The sequence below is a fragment of the Sminthopsis crassicaudata genome, chromosome 4, assembly GCF_048593235.1.
Source record: "Sminthopsis crassicaudata isolate SCR6 chromosome 4, ASM4859323v1, whole genome shotgun sequence".
NCBI lineage: Eukaryota > Metazoa > Chordata > Mammalia > Dasyuromorphia > Dasyuridae > Sminthopsis > Sminthopsis crassicaudata.
The window spans coordinates 416528391-416550584 of record NC_133620.1 but is presented as its reverse complement, the minus strand read 5'-3'; the positions used below and the strand labels follow the sequence as shown (position 1 = coordinate 416550584).

Here is a 22194-nt window from a genome sequence, read left to right as displayed (position 1 = left end):
TCTATTACAGATAAGAATGAAGAGTGTGAGAAAGCTTAAGTAACTTGTCAGGGGTCACACAGCTAGCACATGAGAGAGGCAGAATTTGAATTCAGGTCTTTCTAACTTAAAGTCCAATACTCAACAGAGTAAGCTATACAGCTACTTCTAGACATTACATTACCACTCAGCTATATTTCTCAGCAATTATCATAACTGTAGATATTAATCAAATCACCATATTGTTTAAAATAGTTAAAGAAAATAGTGTTTTTGAATACTGAACTGAAATGACAGCAGTGACTATCAAATTATTCTAAATTATTCAATAAAGCTACATAATTAGAAGCATAATACATAGAATGTATAAAACCTTAAAACTAAAAGGGAACCCAACTACCTCATTTTACAACTACTACCAAAAAAGTTTAGAATTTTGTCAACACAAATAATGCTACTAGTCTTCCATGAAATATTATCAACAGACTATTTATAACTATTTAAAAAATTAAGAGGAAAAACTGAAAAACTACAAGTACAAATTTCTCCTACCTTGTAAGATCTGTCTGCTGGGTCCTGTTGTTCCTTTAATTGAGGAACCATCTGTAAAGAATTTTTGTCACGTTAACATGGAATATTCTTTTTTTTTCTCCATTTAAACTGATTCCTAAATGAAACCAACTAGTTTTCATTTTAATATATCTATAAAATTGAACATCATTTTGTAGATTTGCAAATTAATTTTAACATTTCCATTACTAAAAATAATAATCTTGATTAGTCTAGAAATAAACACAAAGGCAATGTCAACTTGTATGAAGGATGCAGAATAGATTTTTTTCAAAAATGTTCAGACATTTAGCAAAATAATACTGTTGTAAAAATTCATTAATCAAGCAAGGGAAAGAACTACCATTATATATTTTCATTTTTTTTCTTTATTAAAGCTTTTTATTTTTCAAAACATATGCATGGATAATTCTACAACATTAACCCTTGCAGAAACTTGTGTTCTAATGCCCCCCCTTCCTTCACTCTCTCCCCCAGATGGCAAGTAGTACAATATTTGTTAAACTAACATTATTTTTAATTAGATCTTTCACAGAAATTTGGTGGATGGCTACCTAAAACCATGCAGAAAAATATACATGGATAGTGTGTTTTGAAATGGTCAACAAATGTGAAATAAAACCAGAACCACAATTGCCAATTATCAATACCATTGCTAAGCTGAATTTAGAATTAGAACTAAAAGTCTCTATACTTGTACAATTTGTGAAGAAGCTTGCTTGAGATTCATAATTGCTGGCCTGAGGTTTCCCACATGGCAGTTATCTGATATGTCCTGATGCCACTGCCCAAGTGGCAGTTATGAAAATGGTATCAAACCAAAGATGTAGTTTTCTATAAAGAAGAGCTACCAGCTTATAAGATTTATTTTTTTCTTCATCAGTCTGGAAAAGATGACAGACATGATCTATATGGTAGATCTTGCAAATGAGGATACCATTAAAACTAGCTCTTGATCAATTAAAATGACAGCTCATATTTACTTTATTTCTCAGTCACCATACGGAGTAGGCAGTACAAGTTGTCTCATTTTACAGACAAGGAACTGAGGCTTAGATATAAAGCTTGCAGAGATGGTCCACAAAGCATGCATAACTCTACCCGTTAGCACTCTGCCACGTCATCATAATCTGAATGTTTTTCAATACATTAAAAATCTGTGTTTTCATCATTGTGGGCATGACTTCCCCTAATGCAGCATACAACCCTTCCATATTATATAAGATAGGTCTTTGTGAGTTGCTTTTGTAAGGCATGCCCTCGAGTAATAAGATGCCACATAGTCTTTGAAGTCAAGATATTTCTTTTGCCTTGCTCAAAAGGATTAGCCTGTTTTAAAACATGAACGTTCATTTGTTCAAAGTGATCTCCTTAAAATATTCTAAGTTCCTCAAGTACTGGTCCAAGGCTGGTAGGTAAAGGCTACATTTTTTCCCCTAAAACAACCTGATTTTTTTTTTAATCATAATTTAATCACAAGGAATATAAATTTCTATCTCTTCCACAGTAGAAAAAAAATTAAGAGATGTTCTTTACTAAACAATCTTTTTTTCATTTAAATTTTAAAACCTAAATTAAAAAAGGACAGTTATATAATAACACTTTCCTTTGAAATAGTAACAAACTTGAACCTATGCTATACAAAGGACACTAAACTCTAAAATTCAACAAAGACAGTTAAGGACAACAGTGCATTCCCTGAACAATCTCTGTCCAAATGTGAATATTAAGATCTTTTAACAATGTTGGAATTGCTAAAATATTGCCTGATCAAAATAAATAAATGGCATGCTTCATACAATGTTACCAAAGGAATTATAAGAAAAAAAGCAAGTCACTGCAAATAGCAAGGGATTTATTGGGAGGGGAGGGGGGAAGGAGTATTTGTTTTTGAAAAACATATTGTATATCCAGCTATCACAAAAAATGTCAAGCTTTAAAATGCATTAAGATTTTTGGATCATCCTGTATAACAAAATCCAGAAAATTAAAATAACATCAGTTGAAAATTCATTTTTAATGTTAAGAGAAGAGATTGCTAATTATAAATACACTAACAAAAAGCCACATCTGATTGTTAGATATAGAAACCACTCAGTACCTTTGTTCATTAAAAAAAAAAAAAAATTTTAATCCCCTCATTTAATTAACATTCTACTCTGCAACGTCCAGGACCACTATGGCAGCATGGAAGTAACCTTCAAATCTCAAAGGCCACATCAACAAGTCACACACTCATGCAGCCAAGCTGGAGTGTTTTAAGGAAGTACAATCTCAGCAAGAAATTCTGTAACTCTTACCTAAGTAATCTAGTTAAATTCAGAAAGGCTCAATCCTCAGATAGGTGGATACCACATCAATATTTTTGGTCAAAACAACTCATGAAATTACCTACTAAATCATGAAGGTACTGCAAATTTCACTGGTGGAAAAGATAATGAATTGATTAAATCACTTATCTTTTGTAGTATGAAATAATAATTTTAAAATAGTTTAAATTAAAAACAAATTCCCATTATTGCAACATGCAACATTTTTAATGTACTAATTTTTTTAAACACCAGAAATGAAGATTTCTTCCCCCTTTAAAAAAATAAGAAACAAACTGAAAAGTTTAAACCACCTTTCATGTGTTTTTCAGCAATTGCTAAATTATGATAGGAGAGGTTGAAATCAGTGTGAAATGTATACACAGTATAGTTGTGAATTTATTTATGATTCTCTTTTAAAATTGATAAATGTAATTATTAAGGTTTCAAGCATCCCCCAAAGCAAATGAAATTACTGTATCTTGAAAATACTTTTTGTATTAATATACTACCAAAATGAAAATTTAATGACAACCAACAAATTTTTAATTTAAAAATATTTTAACTTATAAAAGCATGCTTTCTAAAATACAAGAATAGTTTTCATTTTATAATAAACACACAATCCTTAGAGATCAAGCCAAACTACATTATATCCCCAAATAAACTGCCTTCCAAAGTGAGCTGTTGCATTTAGTTGTAGTTCAAAAATAAAATCTACTAAAAATGTTAAAGTAAATGTATGTTCCTAAAAATTTAAAATCTCTATTGCATTTTTATAAGTCTGTGTCAAATACTGGCAATTGAAAAAACAAAAATGCATCATATGATTTTACTAAAAACTTCATTATCATTATCACATTTATTTAAATAGCACTATTTTATCACTACCTACAACTTGAGAAATCAGATCAAATCCTGTGTTTTATACTACTTTTTTTCTTTGTAAAGGCCAAGTGAGAGAATCTTATGAAACAAAGCTGACAGCCCACTTGAAAGAAACAACTGATCCTTGTCTTTTACTTGTACTTAAGAGTCTCTGACTGAATTTGCTCATATGGTACTCACCATGACAATCAAAGTGTCCATGTCCATGATCATGACTATGTGCATCATGTTTCAATTCATGACTATGACCATGGTCTCCATGACCATGGCCATGATCGCCATGACCGTGTCCATGATCAAGTGCACCATTAAAGAGAGAATGACTATGTCCATGCCCTAACAAGAAAAAAAATAATAACGTAGTTTAGAACAAAGAATGTTTAAAAATAGATTAAAATATAAATTCCATATATTAATACCACTAAGGCATTCCAATGACACATCCCTAAGATTTCATTGCCATGAATAAAAATTTCTTACGTGTATGCATTTCAAATCATTACATAATAAAGGGAAAATTATGTTTTCCTTAAATAATACTTTTAAAAGATAAAGTAACAATAAATGTTCCAGAAAAGATAAAATATATGTAAGTCTTGGGGGTGATAAATTTAGAGGAGTGAGGGATATTAAAGACCAAAAGAACCACCTTCTTATTTTACAAATGAGGAAACAGAGGCAACAGAGAAGGGAGATTAAGTTACCTGGCTAAAGTCAGAGAGCTAGTGAATGCCAGAGGCAAGAAGCTTTCTGACTTCAAGTTCAGCATTTAATTCACTAAGGTTTTGGCAAAAAATGGGTCAAAATTAGCATTTGATCTATGTTAGTACTATACGTGCTTTATATTCTAGAGATCTGCTGTGGTAAAGGGCACCAAACTACTCTATTAACAATCCTAGGGAAAAAAAATGTTTTTTAGCAACTTTTCCCATGATAAGACAAAGATCTCATATACATCAAAATGCTCACAAAAAGACTTCTTGTGCTAGCAAAAAAATGAAACCAAAAAATTAGAGCCTCCAGACTAAGGAATGACTAAACCAAATTATAGTGCATAAATGAAATGTAATAAAATTACATCATAAGAAATTATCAATATGAAGAACGCATAAAAACATGAAATAACTCATGGACTGAAATAAAATGAAATAAGTAGGAACAGAAAAACAGTATACACAATGGCTATGATAATATAAATGAGAAAAATAAAACAAAAATGACCACTACCTAATTATAATGATCAAAAGCTCCTTCTCAAAAAGGAAATGAGACAATGCATTTCCCTCTCTCATTTTCAAAAGTAGAGGATTATCAGTATAGAACTTCAGTAGTTTCACTTCCAGAACATTAAATACATAGAGTTTACCCTTGGTAAAAGCTTCATTTTCAGAAGTTTCACTAATTAAAGCATTACTTTATAGAATAGATTTGTAAATATATATGAATTATAAAGAGGTATAAAATATATTTAGTAATATTTGTATTCTATATTTTAAAAATTCTAAACAGAGCATATTAAAAAAATTGAAAGTTTATCCTTGGTATAAGCTAACAAAATTTAAATAAAACTAATTCAGCACCTCATGAAACAAGATGAAATATTATATCTTAATATGTTATCGTAATCTTAATAAGTAAGAATAAATGTAGGCACACTTAATCTTATCTACAAATGTGTATTGAACTGAACACTTATGCATATATATAGATTTAATATGTATCTATGGGTATAGATTACTCTATTACTTCTTCCCTTGAAGTTTCTATTTATAGGTGAGGTATAATTTTGCACTGTGTACACTGCTTTACTATACTAAAGATCACTGTGAACAAAAATAAAACAAAGAAAAGTAAAGTCCAATTGTTCCTCAAAGATAAATATCAGGACAACTGTATTCAAAGTAAAAGAGACATGACTTGATCATACTAAGAATAACTTAAACTAGGAAAAATATTTTCAATATATAGCACATCACTTGTTTTAATTTTGCTTATTTTATGCATTGTTTTTAGCAGTTACAAATGATAACTTCTAGACTTTTCCCCCCAAAAAAATAGATAAGCAAGTACAATCTCTTCATTTTATAGATAGCAAGAGTCAGATTACTTGTACACAAAGTCATACTGTATGACATAGTAAAGTTCAAACTAGAATGAAATCTTTATTTCTCATTTATGCTTCTTTTATCAGTCATGAATTTATACTGAGAAAGAGAAATATTTGGGAGGGAGTTGTCAGAGCTAAAATAAATTTGTAACTTGGAAAGTATATAGTAGTACAAAATCCTGCTATATATATATATATGTAAACTGAAATTTTAGTATAAAGGAGATTTAGAGTTGCATTTAACCACTGTTGGGTAATATAGTGGATAACATATTTATGAAAATGCCTAATTTACAACAAGTGAATAATAATCTGAGGATCTGTAATTTTGTTAGTATAGGTATTCCCTCTGTGAGTGCAGACGATTCCATTAAAAACTCATCATCTGAAATTTCATTATCATGAAACTTGATTGAGCTTTGAATCACTTCCTTAGGAACTTCAAGTGTCCCTTCCATTCTCACTGGAATGTTAAATAAACTCTTCCCAAATTAGATATTTCTAGCTAACAGCATTTATCATCCGTTGTTCAACTTGATTTCTATTCAAGATCATAAACCTATGTACCCAAAGAGGTTTCCCCACCCCCCTTTAGCTTTCTTTTGGATACTGTCTTCGCTTATTAAACTAAGCTCCTTGAGGGCTGGATTTATCTTTTTATTATTTGTATCTCCAATGTGTATATATACACACACACACACACACACACACACACACACAGTGAAAATAACTAAAATCTGGCATTTATGACTAAAGGAATGGCAAATGAACATTTATATCTGGAAGCAATAATCACTAAGAGCAGGACAGCTTCTTAAGAACAGGGCATGCTGGACAACACATGTCCTTTTTATCAGGGATAAAAAACTGTCAAGCAGATGCTATTCTTTACCTAGATTTTAGCAAAGCAGTTGATGAAGCTCTCAAACTATTGGGGGGGGAGGGAGAGGAAGAGGTGAAGACAAGGAAGGAAATAAAAATTAAATAAATTTAAAATTAATTGAATAGTTAGACCCAAAGAGTAGTTAACAGTGGTTTGACGTCAATTTAGAGGGAAATCTCCAGTGGAAGGCCTCTGGGATCAGTATTATTTAACTTTTTTATGACACAATCAATATTCAAAAAACACTTGAAAGCCTGCATCATTGGGTCAAACTTACTAAGATAAAATTTAATAAGGATATTGAAAAATTTTGTATCTGGGCTCAATAGGGCCATTTCTAATGTACAAAATAGAAGAAATCTACTTGAAGAGCGGTATATCTGAAAAGGAAACAAAGGTTTTATTGAACTGATTGATATGAGTCAAGAGTGGGACACACGCATTGAGAAATCAAATGTGACTTATGTTTCAACAATCAGAAAGTATTGTGTCAATGTCATATGTCAATCTTTATACTGACAGTCCAGCTTTATTCTGCCCTAGTCAGACTGCATAAAGAGTCAGGTAATCTAACTGACTAAATTAATAGCTATCTTTAAGACTGAATACTGCTTTACCAAATTGAAAAGAAATCCAGCTTTTCCCCCCTGAAATAAGAGGTTTTTAATAACCTCTTAGGTTCCACGGACAGCTTACTATCATAGTTTTTCCAGTTACAACTGAATTAAAAAACAAAATCCAGCTTCCCTCCCAGCACACACACAAGAAGGGAAGAGCCTAGACTCAGATACTATTGCTGATGCTTCAAAATAAGACAGGCAGAGCACTACAAAGAGTGAGCTCACTGCATAGCTTGTCAAAACAACTCTCCCTTCCCCAAGTCCCCCAAAGAGTGAGACGCTTAGAGTGCAGGGGAAGTAGTGGATAAAGGGTTAGACCTGGAATTAGTAAGACCTGGATTAAAATTCTGGCTCTGCTATTTAGTAGCTGTGTGGCTTTGGGCAAGTCAGTCTCTGAGCCTCAGCTTCTCCATCTGTAAAATGGGGATAACACCTTTAATTATGTTTCTCATAAGAGTTGGATGAGAGGAATCCTTTTCACTAACCATCCCAGTGATTAATAACTGTCATTTTTATAGTACTTTAAAGTTTACAGGTATTATCTTACTCAAGCCTCACAGCAACTCCATGATGGGATACTAAATGATTATCACCCTGATTTTAACAATGAGGAAACCAAGGCTCAGAAAGTTTAAGTGACTTGAATAAACAATTCAACTTTAGAAAAAAACCTAAATTAATGGGATAGGAGAACAAGATTTAGAGCTACGAACTTAAAATTGAATTAATATAACCTCAAAATTTCTTAAAACTGTCTCACAAAATTAACATTGGTTAATCTAATATCCATTTTTTAAGTACCAAATTGAAATAACTTTGTTAAAAAACACCTCTCAGATAGATCTCAATCCTATATGTTGATTGTTTTGTTTTAGTTATTTCACTGTACTATCAAGTTAGATTCTGAAATAATATTCTACTCAATCATAAATTTCAGCTAATCTTTTATATAATAAAACTACTCCAAATTCTCCTATTATGGGCCAGAACTCTGAAACAAGGATTTTTACAAGGTGTTAAGTCAGTAGAATTGATGAGACAGTGGTTATGTAGTTTAGCATGGTGATTAATCGTTCTCTTAAGTTCAGCAAGATTGATTTAATCTTACAACAAATAATGGGGGAATTCTAAGGACTTAGAGAAGGTTCTAAGTGTTTTTGGTCAAGTTGCTCTTGCACTATATCTACTAAGGCCTGAATTTATCACTTGTTAAGGGCCACTGTTCAACCCACACTGGTGTATCAGTTTTCCACTGAATAGGAACAGGTGAAAGTACAGGCAGGCCTTCAACAGCAGCCCTACCTAAAAAGTTGAAGTACTCAATTGTAATCCTAATTGCTGTACACTTCTGACATGAGTAGAATAAATGTAAATTTCAGCCAAAAAAAAAAAAAAAAGCCATAAATTTAACCATGGCTAAAAAATGCAACATCTTAGTTGAATAAATTACACTTTAATAGAAGGAAGCAAAAACCTTCTAACAAGTAATAAACCATTTGTGGACTAGGCTGTCCTCTAAGATAGTTGAGTTCCCTATTACTGAAGACAAAATGAGGGAATATGTAGCAAGGATTAGAAATGGGTTGGACTAGCTGACCTCTGAGGTCCTATGACTCTAGGTTCAATATTTATTATTTACCAATACTTAGCTTTGTATAAAAACCATTACATAAATTATCAAAATTATTCATCTTTCACAAACAGCCTAGAAATGAAGGAAAAAGGAAAAAAGGCTCTAACCATCATACCAGAGCCATGTGAATGTCCATGACCTCCATGTTGGAAAGCAAATATTCCTATTAGGTTTACAACAAACCCAAGCACAGAAACAAGTAGTAGTCTCTCGTGGTGAACATCTGGAGGTGCTAATGCTCTCTAGAAAACACATAACATAAGAGACAACATTAAAATCAAAATCTGATTAGATAAAATTCAAAAAATTAAAAGACAAAACAAAAAAATCATTAAGTTTAAAATAACAGCATAGTGGCTCTTATTTTCAAAAGAAAAAGCCAAATTCCAATGACATAACTGTCTTGTATATAACAGGCACTTAAAAGTGCTTGGTGAATTGGATTAGGTTGTAAGCCATCATAGGACATAAGGTAATAAATCAGATAATCATATATTTAAAGGTGGATGGGACCTTGGAGGTGGTCTAGTCCAATCTCTTTATTTTACAGATAAGGAAATTAAGGCCCAGAGAGGTTAAATGACTTGCTCAAGATAAGACACAGATAAGTAAGTGGTATAGGAAATGTTAAAAAAAAAAAAGGCTGGATTCCAGCCCTAGTCTTCTCATTCCAAATTCTGTGCACATCACAAAATGTTAAGCTCACAAACCATAAAATGTAGCAACTATGCTAGTTAAATAGTATAAGGACCCATGACCTTATTTGGGTAGGCAATCTCCTACATTCTTCTTTAAGTATGTAGATTCAAGATACAAACTCTTCAAGAGTTTCTTGAAGAGAGTCTTAACTCAGGAGCAATCTGGTTATGAACTTCAACATTATAACTAATAATGGTGATGATAACAATAATTATCTCTATAAAAGGATTATTTCTATGACTCCTACAACAGGCTCAAGAATTACTCTTTTTTTCCTGATAAACTATTCATCTTCATATGTATTAAGTCCTTTTCAACCCAGGTCATGATTGATCTTCATATACAAAGAAGATTAACTAATAATGGTAATGATGATGATGATGATAATAATAATAATAATAATAATGATATCACCACAAAATGATTATTTCTAGGACTCCTACAATAGGCTCAACTATTGCTCTTTTTTTCCTGACAAGTTATTCATGTTCATATCTATTAAGTCCTTTTCAATCCAGGTCATGATTGATCTTCTTTGTATATGAAATATATTCTGATTAACCCTACCTTACTGGATTCATTAACTGCATTTTCTCAACATTTTGTACAAAAATTCATATTGCATATTCATGCATTTTATTTTGTTTTTGCTTCCAAGTTATTTCAATTAATGACCTCTCTCACTAGAGAAGGCAGTTATAAACTCCTCAAATGCAGAGTTGGTGTCTTTCTTCTCCTGCTAACAGATTTTGTATTGTATTTAATACACCAGTGTCAGTGAGAATCCTCAATTAAGTGCTAGCTGCATTACTGAAAGAATGAAAAATAGCTCTAATATAATATGCCTAGAAATGAAAAGTCACACTTCAGGAAAAAGAAAAAAAGATTTACTGATTCTATTATACTGTACCTCAACACCTTCAGAGAAAATAAAAAAGGCAGTGAAGATCAAAAATAGGCCATTTACAAAACCAGCCAGAACTTCCGCTCTAACATACCTGGGGAATGACCAAACAATTGAATTATTAACTGCAAAGGCATATAAAAATTCACAATTTTTTTTCAAAGGTTTTAATCTATACTGCATAGTTGCATACTTCCAAACATGTTCCAGGAATCTATAAATACAAGTGGTATGAATGAAGGAATGGGAGGGAGTGGGGCACAGGAGTGGTGTTAATTCTGATTAAAGAAGAATTATAATTAACAATTAAACAGTATAAACAAACAGATTATTAAGGAACAATTATAAAGTACTCATAAAAGAAAATCAACTTGGAAAACCCTTAGACATATAAATCTAAAATTGCCTCACAATCACTAAAAGAGAGAGATTCATAGCCAGACAACAGATCAGATGGACAAAGGTGGATAAAAAGGGACAAGGATGCTTACAATTTCTGCCTTTGTAGATGTTAAGTTACAGAAACTGCAATTTTGAACTAGAGAAAAAGAACTGATTCAACTTCAAGAATTATTACAGAAGCAATCTGACATTTATATTTCCCTCACCACTGCCATCACTAACAAAGATTTTTCAATATCTCCATTTTTTAAAGCCAATTCTAGCTTTCAATTGGAATTTATTTATTAAATACCAGTGATTTCTTCCTGGATTTCTGAAACTTTCAGATTCTTCTCAGAGTAAAGTATGAGGGAGAGATTTTATTTTTCCTTTTATGTTTATTCTGCTTAACTAAAATCATTAGACACAATTTTAATTTAACTTTCACACATTTACAACTTAATCAGTCAAGTTACTAAACTATATTAGGAGGCAGAAAAATCGCTGGCTTATAGAACTTTTTGGTTACTAAAATAAAAGGCAAGACCTTACAACTAGAGTATATTTTAATTTTAGATCACTTGATTTTACTTGATCTTGTCCTAATATGAAATGTATTCCAACCTGCTCTTTAGATTTACACAAAGAAAAAGAGTTCATGTCTACAGTCATATAAGACAACCACATTTAGTATTATTACTTAAATGTTTTATATTTGAAATATAATCACTTAGAGGAAATAAAATAACAATACAATATAAAGGAACCTAAGCCAAAATTCATTTTGGCTTCTTTGTTAAAAGAATCTACTAGATTTAATAAAACTCTTACTTGTAAGAGACCATAAGTATAATTAATTAATTAATTAAAGTGTGAATGGCAGGATAGCAGTAAAAGTTGAGGACTTCAGTGAACTAAAAGTCAATAGGTATTAATAATGTAAAATAGATGCCCAAACAAGCCACCAAGCTCTTTGGCTCCATTAAGAAAGTCAGAAAAATGATGTGAGCATCTCTATATCCTGCTCTGTTCAAACCACCTCAGGAGTACTGGATTCAGTTCTGAATACCAACTTTTAGGAAAGACATTGATACTCCAAAGAGTATCCAGAATAAGGTAATAAGGATGCTGAGACACAATTGAAAGAACTGAGTACATTAAAAGCCCTATTAAGAGAGAAACAACTGACAAGTCTATTATTCAAAAGAAGGATTAGATTTGTCTTGTTTGCATAGAACCATAAGCAAAAGTATTATGGAATCTGCAAAGAGGCAAATTTAATGTAGAGCTGGTCAATGCTGAAATGGACTGCTTTCTGACCCCTCAATAAAGGCCTTCAAGGAAAGCTGGAAGACTACCTGCCAGGAATATTGTAAAAAAAAAAAAAAAAAAAAAAAATCTTATTTAGATAACTATTAGTCTAGGTGACTTCTGAGATACTCTCCAACTCTTAAGACTCTATTACTCTGTTGCCTGTCATACAAACTTTTTAATCCATTTTTATAAGTTTAAAGATTATGATGCCAAAAAGATGACTATTAAATAAATATTGAATTTGCTCACTGCTGTTCTCCTTCCTTTCTGACCTGCTATTCTATCCAATCTCCTTATACCCAAAACACACTGGAATTTATCCAAAGGTTTAATGCCCAAAGATGGGGTAAGGCATCCATCTCAGTTATCACCAAAATCTAAAAATGTTCCTATGGTCAATTACATTGTGAGTAGTCCTGGAAAGCCATATCAGATAACTCCCCCTATTATTCCTTTTCTTGAAAGAGAAAGAAATAAAGGTGGGAGTGGTAAAAGAATCAACCTATTCAGTGACAAATCATCAGGTAATGTTTACCTGTTTACCACTGATTCAACTTAACCGGTTATCTTTTTCAGGTATTATGATCACTCTTCTTTATACCAACTTAACTTCACCCACCCCAAATACAACTGCCATCATTACATTTAGGCAACATCTGCATAAGTAAACATGATATATGAACCCATTTCAAACATAAAATGTCAGTTAACATCAACAATTATAACTTTACCTACTGACTAATCCTGTCCAAAATGACCAGCAAAAATATCATGCACTGACCATGAATTCAAAGAGAAATCAATTATGATTCTACAAACAAAAGGTGTCTTAAACGGAAAAAACATATATATCAGGACACTTGATGACCTGACAATTTAGTTTACAAATGAAAATGTTGAAAAACTTAATAGCTTATTTTTCAAACTATTATAATAAAAAATATCAAACTCCTTTTATTCCGGGTAACTGGAGAATGGGTTTCTTGGTTAAATCTATATTCTGCTTAACAACCAAAAACATATAATATACAGAATGCTGATTTTTAAATAGGATAAATGCATAGCATTAAAACTATAATGAACAAAATTTAATTATTAATAATTCAGAAAGCATTTTATGATCTTTCAGTGCCTGAGGCTCAAAATTATTATGAATATTAATTATACCATGGTAGCATATAAAATATTCTGGTTATTTAAGTTTTATACTTCTTCAGACTGAGCAAAGAGGGCTTTACCATATGTCCTGGTCACAATACTAAGAACAATTTACTTTTTATTTCATCCTTTATCTTCACAAAATTGATATGAGACTTGATAGTCATGACATATGCCAAAAGACTGGTAGAAATTACTCAGTAACTTCATTATCCACAATAATGTAAGAAAAAAAAATGTAGACTAAATGGATGAATTACAAAGAACAAGTCCCAGGATAGTTAAAAAGTATTTTGTAAACTTTAATGTATTATATAAATTATATAACTTATAAATATATAAGTTATTATTTGTCTCAAATACAGTTCAGGATGGAGACTAGATCGCTTAGCTCAATACCTTGCACAAAGCAAAAAAATCAGGTTTATCTTAAAAAAAAAAGTTACAATATCCTGTATATAATCATGGCCACAAAATTACAAGAACACATAAATAAAAGATATAAGTCTCCATCTACTCTATACTACAATGACTCTCAATACATTATCAACATTGTTGGGTTTTTTTGGTTGTTGTTGAGTTGTTTCAGTTGCATATCCATTTGGGGTTTCCTTGGCAAAGATACTGGAATGATTTGTCATTTCCTTCTCTTGCTTATTTTACAGATGAAGAACTGAGATAAACTGGGTTAAGTGACTGGCCCAGAGTCACATAGCTATTAAGTATCTGAGGCCAGACTTGAATTCAGATTCTCCTGATTCCAGGCCCAGCACTGTAACCACTCTACCACCCCACAGTCCCTTATCATGCTACTAACAAAAAAAACAAAAAACAAAACAAAAAAAAAAAAATCACTTATATTCATGTATTTTAAATTTTGTAAAGTAACTCAATTGACAATCAACCTGTGAGGTAGTTTGTATAGATATTTTAATGCACATTTTACTAAGATCCAGCAATCCATTAATATCTGAGATAAGATTCAAATCCTGACTACAAACCCAAGGCTCTATTTCACCACTTTCATAAATAACTTCTTTACATAAAAAAAAAAAAAAAAAAAAAAAAAGTTTGTTGATTTGTAGCTTTTTTTTTTTAACCAATTTAAATGGAAGTTTAATGTTCTTGACATAATTATATTTTCATACTGTCAATTAAGATTTTGTGAAATAAATGTTCCTTACCCATAGGAAAAAGCATCATTATCTCTCCATTTTGAAATTACAGAAGCTGCCAGTCCAGCCAATATAGCAGTGCTATCGAAGAACATGTGAAAAGAATCGGAAATCAAACCTAAACTGGGAGAAAAAAACAAACACATATTAAGTCATAATATAATCAAGTAATGAAAAATGTCAATTTAGTAACAATCCATGAGAAACTTCTGTTCTTAAAAAGTCAACAAAAAAACATAAAGGACACAAGTTCACATTTGAAGAGACTATTAAAAATAACTCTATAATGCTTTCAAACATAGGTTATAAAGGAATATCCAAACTAATCATTTAATGTTACTTGGGCTTACCTCTTACAGCCTGGCTTCAGACTCTCTCCAGGAACCAATGCCCTCCTAAATGCTAAATCCAAAAGATTTTTCTCAGTCTTCATCTTTCTAGACCTTTGTATGGTTTCTGATCTGATCATTCTCTTCCTAGACACTATATATTAGTGATATCAAACACAAATAGAAACAGGGGCCACTATACCATATGCAGGGATTCCTATGATCATAAGCCTGAATTTTAAAATATCCAATCATCCATATTTTATTTAATTTTACTTATTTTGTTAAGTATTTTCCTATTATATTTTAATGTAGTTGGGCTTACTTGCAAATACCATGGGCCACATGCCATATGTCTGACATCTCAGCTCTACACTCTCTAAATTCTGCTGACATGAATTGTTTCTGGTTCTTCAGTTAACTAATCTGCTCTCATTTCTTCAGATTTCTTTGCTGAATTGGACATTTCTTATGTGTGAATATAACTTAGAAATATGTCCTGGGCCTTCTTTTTTCTCTGTATCCCTTGATCATATCTTAAATTTTCATGAGTTCAGTTCTACATAGATAACTCCCAAATCTACAGATCTAGAACTCATTTTCCTTTTGAGCTCCAATTTTGCATAATTCACCTATTAACATGACTAAAGTAGAACTCATTTCCTCTTGCCCCTCCCAAAAAAATCCACTCATTTTTATAACTCCCTATTTCTGTTAAAGGTTGACCACTTCTTTTCAAGTCACCTAGAATCACAATCTCTAAGCTTTTTCCACTCACAACCCTTTTTACATGATCCCTAGGTACAAAGGTATATAAAATAGATATAAAAATCAAATATGTACTGATTATAAATCATAACTTTGCAATCCCCACTTCCAATTGTGAGATTATGAAACCCCACATGGGGTCATAAAGCATACTTTAAGAAGCTGGGGTCTAAAGTATACTCCATTCTTCCTTTTCTTCATATCTTTTACATCTAGTAAATTACAAAGTCCTGCCAATTGTACTTATACATCTTTAGTACCTTTCCACTGGCTTGGTTTAATGTAGCTATTATCCTAAACCAGAGCCCTCATTATCTACCAACTGGACCACATTTCTCCCTGCCTCTGATCTCACATCCCTTCACTCCATCTTCCACAGAGATGCCAGATTATCTTTCATCATTCCCAAAGCACACTGACTCTGCCACTGTCCTGCTCGAGATGCTTCCTGTTGACCCCAACATAAAAGACAAACTTCTCTTCCTAATCTTTAAAGTAGTTAACAAAGTGCTTTAACCTCTTTCCAGACTGACCTAATAAACTCTTGTTATTCCTCACAGACTATGTTTCACCCAAATTGCCCTCCTTATAACTCTACATGACATTCCATCTATGACCTTCATAGAAAAGGTTCTGTTTCAATAAGAAACAGGAGAGAGGCAATGAAGCACAAAGAGCTGACCACAAACACCAGCTCAGACAGAGCAGGACCCCGGGATAGAGCAGTCTAAATGTGGTGGTGCAACCTCTGGTGGGACAGAGAGTTTGCAGGAGGAAGCAGATCAGAGAAGGTCTGCTTCAATCAGAAGCAAGATATAGACATCAAGGCCTGGGCAGCTGACCACAAATGCCAGCTCAGAACATTCAGAATCCAGGAGCAGTGCAGTCTCAGGGTGCCTGAGCAGATCCGACACCAGGGCAGACAGCACAGAGCCTTGAGGCATTGCTGATGACTCCACATGGCAGAACCAGCACCAGGAGTGAATTAGCACTGACCCAGCACAGCTGTAGTTGCTTGGAAAACCTTTCCTGCCCTAAAGGCAGAGCTTAACTCAACTTTTAAAATAATGAGTAAAAAAGTAAAGAGAACTCTAACAATTGACAGCTTTTATGGTAAAAGAGAAGAACAGATTTCAAACTCTGAGGAGACTGAAGACAGATTGTGTCCAGATGAAGCTCCAAGGGGTGAAATAACCTGGTGGTCCCCATCACACAAGGCTCTCCTAGAAGAACTTAGAAAGGATCTTAAAAGAGAGCTAGAAGAAAAATGGGGAAAGGAAATAAAAGTCTTGCAAGAGAGTCTGGAAAAGGCAACACAAAATAAACATAGTGAAATGGAAAAAAAAGCACATAACTCATTAAAAAATAGATTTGATAAACTGGAAAAAGAAAGCAACTTCCAGAAAAACAGAATTTGTGAAACAGAATGCGTGAAGTGGAAAAAAATTCCATAGAACAAAACAACTCATTCAAAAATTCAATTGGACAAATACAAAAAAGTAAAAAAAGTAAATGAAGAAAATAACACACTAAAATTCAGAATTGAATAAATGGAAATGAATGATTCAATAAGGCAACAAGAATCAGTCAACCAAAACCAAAAAATTGAAAAAAAAAATAGAAAAAATGTAAAATACCTAATGGGGAAAACAATCGACCTAGAAAATAGATCTAGGAGAAACAATCTAAGAATTATTGTACTCCCTGAAATACATGATGGAAAAAAAGAGCCTAGACACTATCTTTCAGGAAATCATCAAAGAGAACTGCCCAGATATCACAGAAACAGAAGGTAAAATAACCATGAAAGAATTCACCAAATGCTTCCTGAAAGAGACCCCAAAATTAAAAACCCCAAGGAATATAGTAGCTAAATTTGAGTAGTATTGGACCAAGGAAAAAATATTACGAGCAGCCAGAAAGAAACAATTTAAATACTGAGGAGCCACCATAATGATTACTCAGAACCTAGCAGATTCCACTTTAAAGGATTAAAGGGCCTGGAATCTGATATTCTGAAAGGTGAAGGATCTTGGAATACAGCCAAGAATAAATTACACTGCTAAACTTAGTATTTTCTTTCAGGGAAGAAGATGGACATTCAATAAAACTGGTGAATTCCATATATTTTTGATGAAAAGACCAGAGCTAAACAAAAAATTCAACCTCCAAATATAAAACTCAAGAGAAGCACAAAAGGGTAAAAAAGGAAAAAAAAAAACCAAAAACTCTTGAGAACTGTATTTCTGTTATGAGTATACATTGAGAATACATGTATAATCTGATTTTACTGTTATAATATAAAAAAGAAACTAGAGATGGAAAGAAGATTGTAACAAAAAAAAGTAGAAAGTATAAAATGAGAGAAATTACATCTCAGGAAGAGGAAAAAAAAATCATTATAATTGGGGGAAAGAAGGGAGGGTAATAAATATTGTGTGAATATTACTCTCATTAGATTTGGCTCAAAGAACGAATATTAGATATATTTGGTCTCTCACCTTATAGAAAAGTGGGAGGAGAAAGAGGAAAAGAGAATTGTTAGGCTAAATAGAAGGGAAAAGAGAAATAGTAGGGGAAATGTACAAGAAAGGGAGAGTGTCTGTAAAGAGGGAGGACTGCTTGCAGCAAGTAGTGCTCATAAGTAAAATACTGGGGAGGAGGGAAAGGGGAAAAGGAAAAAGAAAAGTATAATTTGGGATTAATAAGATGGCAGAAAATACAGAATTGTAGTTTTAACTGTAAATGTGAATGGGTGAATTCTCCCATAAAACAGAGGCGGATAGCAGACTGGATCAAAAGCCAGAATCCTACAATATGTTGTTTACAAGAAACACATTTAAAGTAGAGTGATACATACAAAGTAAAAGTAAAAGGCTGGAGTAGAATCTATTATGCTTCAGATGAAGTCAAAAAAGTAGGAGTAGCCATCCTTATCTCAGATCAAGCAAAAGCAAAAATTAATCTGATTAAAAGAGACAAGGAAGGAAATTATACCTTGCTAAAGGGTACCATAGATAATGAAGCAATACCAATATTAAACATATATGCATATTGTGTGAATCTTACTCTCATTAGATTTGGCTCAAAGAACAAATATTAGATATATTTGGTCTCACCTTATAGTAAAGTGGGAGGAGAAAGAGGAAAAGGGAATCGTTAGGCTAAATAGAAGGGAAAAGAGAAATAGTAGGGGAAAGGTACAAGAAAGGGAGAGGGTCTGTAAAGGGGGAGGACTGCTTGCAGCAAGTAGTGCTCATAAGTAAAATACTGGGAAGGAAGGAAAGGGGAAAAGGAAAGAGAAAAGTATAATTTGGGGTTAATAAAATGGCAGTGGTATAGCATCTAAATTCCTAAAGGAGAAGTTAAGAGAGTTGCAAAAAGAAATAGACAGCAAAACTATAATAATAGATCTCAATCTTGCTCTCTCAGAATAAATAATAAAATAAATAAGAAAGAAGTTAAAGAGGTAAATAGAATACTAAAAAAACGATATGATAGATCTTTGGAGAAAACTGAATGGAGACAAAAAGGAGTATACTTCTTTCTCAGAAGTTCATGGAACCTATACAAAAATTGACCATATATTAGGACATAAAGACCTCAAAATCAAATGCAGAAAGGCAAAAATAGTAAATGCATTTTTTTTCAGATCATGATGCAATAAAAATTACATTCAATAAAGGGCCAGGGGAAAATAGATCAAAAAGAAATTGGAAACTAAATAATCTCATCCTAAAGAATGAATGGGTGAAACAGCAAATCATAGACACAATCAATAACTTCATCCAAGAGAATGGCAATAATGAGATAATATATCAAAATTTTTGGGATGCAGCCAAAGCAGTAATAAAGGGAAATTTTATATTTCTAGAGGCTTACTTGCATAAAATAGAGAAAGAGGAGATCAATAAATTGAACTTGCAACTAAAAAAGTTAGAAAAAGAACAAATTAAAAACCCCCAATCAAATACCAAACTTGAAATTCTAAAAATAAGAGAGATCAGTAAAATTTAAACTAAAAAAACTATTGAATTAATAATTAAACTAAGAGTTGGTTTTATGAAAAAAAAATAAAATAGATAACCTTTAGTTAATTTGATAAGAAAAAGTAAAGAGGAAAATCAAATTGTTAGTCTCAAAAATGAAAAGGGAAAACTATCCACCAATGAAGAGGAAACTAGAGCAATTATCAGGAGTTACTTTGCCCAACTTTATGCCAATAAATTTGACAATCTAAGTCAATACTTAGAAAAACATAGATTGCCCAGATTAACAGAAGAGGAAATCAATTACTTAAATAGTCCCATTTTAGAAAAAGAAATAGAACAAGCTATCCTAAAAAAAAAATCCCCAGGACCAGATGGATTTACATGTGAATTCTACCAAACATTTAATGAACAATTAACTCTAATACGATATAAACTATTTGAAAAAATAGGGAATGAAGTACTCCTACCAAACTCCTTTTATGATACAGACATGGTACTGATAACTAAACCAGGTAGGAAGAAAACAGAAATGCTAGCCTAGGCAATAAGAGTCGAGAAAGAGGTTAAAGAAGTTAGAGTAGGTAATAAGGAAATCATATTATCACTCTTTGCAGATTATATGATGGTATACACTTAGAGAACCCCAGAGAATCAATTAAAAAGCTACTAGAAATAATCCATAACTTTAGCAAAGTTGCAGGATATAAAAAAAATCCACATAAATCATCAGCATTCTTATACATAATTAACAAAATCCAATAACAAGATATAGAAAGAGAAATCCCATTTAAATAACTGTTGATAATATAAAATATTTGGGAATTTATCTGCCAAGGGAAAGACAGGAACTATATAAGCAAAACTAAGAAACACTTTCCACTTTCTAACCAATTGGAATATCAAGTGCTCATGGACATGCAAATATAATAAAGATGACAATACTCTCTAAACTAATCTATTTATTTAGTGCTAAACCAATCAAACTCCCAAGTAACTATTTTATTTTTTTTTCTTTTTCTTTTTTAAAAGATTTTAATAGTTTTTATTTACCAGATATATGCATGGGTAAATTTTAAACATTGACAATTGCCAAACCTTTTGTTCTAAGTTTTCCCTTCCTTCCCCACCCCAGATGGCAGGTTGACCAATACATGTTAAATATGATAGAGTATAAATTAAATGCAATACATGTATACATGACCAAACAGTTGTTTTGCTGTACAAAAAGAACTGGACTTTGAAACAGTGTACAATTAACCTGTGAAGGAAATCCAAAATGCAGGCGGACAAAATTAGAGGGATTGGGAATTCTATGTAGTGGTTCATAATCATCTCCTATAGTTCTTTTGCTGGGTGTAGCTGGTTCAATTTATTATTGTTCTATTGGAACTGATTTGGTTCATCTCATTGTTGAAAATGGCCACATCCATCAGAATTGATCATCTTATAGTATTGTTGTTGAAGTATACAACGATTTCCCGGTCTTGCTCATTTCACTCAGCATCAATTCATGAAAGTCTCTCCAGGTCTTTCTGAAATCATCCTGTTGGTCATTTCTTACAGAACAATAATATTCCATAATATTCATATACCACAATTTATTCAGCCAATCTCCAACTGATGGGCATCCACGTAGTTTCCAGTTTCTGGTCACCACAAAGAGGGCTGCCACAAACATTCTTGCACATACAGGTCCCTTTCCCTTCTTTAAGATCTCTTTGGGATACAAACCCAGTAGCAACACTGCTGGGTCAAAGGGTAAGCAGTTTGATAATTTTTTGAGCATAGTGGAACATTTTCTATCCAAGTAATCCCCCAAAAAGCAAAAGTTTTAAAGCAAAAACTAAAACTTTGTAAATACAGATAAAAAAGAATATATCAAAAGGAACCAGAGACTACAAACCAATATCACTATTAAATTTATAAGCTCCAAATGCATTAACATCTGAATTTATAAAAGAAAAATTAAGACACAGAATTCCAATAACAGGAGACTTTGTAAGATTAATTTAGTTTTGGAATTCACATTTCAACAGGCATTGTCTTAGAGAAAATATAGAAGTGTATTACCTCAGAACTTTGATTTAAGTAAGACATAAGGAAAGAGGACACTCAAAGCATAAGAGAAATACACAATTAACAAGCACAGTGGCTGTCATTACAATAAAAATACTAAAACAAACATACATCATCACCACTCCAAGGAAGCACCATCATCTGAATTTCTTGACTGAGGATTCATGGTCACAGCTATTAAGAGTCTCCAGTAGGAGTTATGCTAGGCAAGCTGTACAGTACTTCTTAGCCCGAATCCTCAAAATCCTTTTTTACTAAAGGGTTTTATAGGCTGAAAACAAAGAAAGCACTATGCTAAGTATTCTCATTTAATATCTGACTCCTGAGATGGAGCAGCCTCCCAGCTACTGGATGCTCCATCATGAGGCCTACCAAGGAGAATATTTGTTCATTCCTTTGGGAGGATTAT

At 32.4% G+C, this 22194-nt stretch overlaps 1 protein-coding gene across 1 annotated transcript in view; it reads right to left on the bottom strand.

Moving 5' to 3' along the window:
* The window catches only part of SLC30A7 (solute carrier family 30 member 7), an 88104-nt gene that overhangs the window by 46492 nt on the left and 19418 nt on the right, over nucleotides 1-22194 (bottom strand). Inside the window, exons 3-7 of the mRNA XM_074262813.1 lie at nucleotides 14630-14743; nucleotides 10599-10686; nucleotides 9105-9231; nucleotides 3927-4082; nucleotides 532-582 (exon numbers count right to left, since the gene is read on the bottom strand). Coding sequence (XP_074118914.1) covers nucleotides 532-582; nucleotides 3927-4082; nucleotides 9105-9231; nucleotides 10599-10686; nucleotides 14630-14743 — 536 coding nt within the window. The remainder of the gene's footprint in view (nucleotides 1-531; nucleotides 583-3926; nucleotides 4083-9104; nucleotides 9232-10598; nucleotides 10687-14629; nucleotides 14744-22194) is intronic.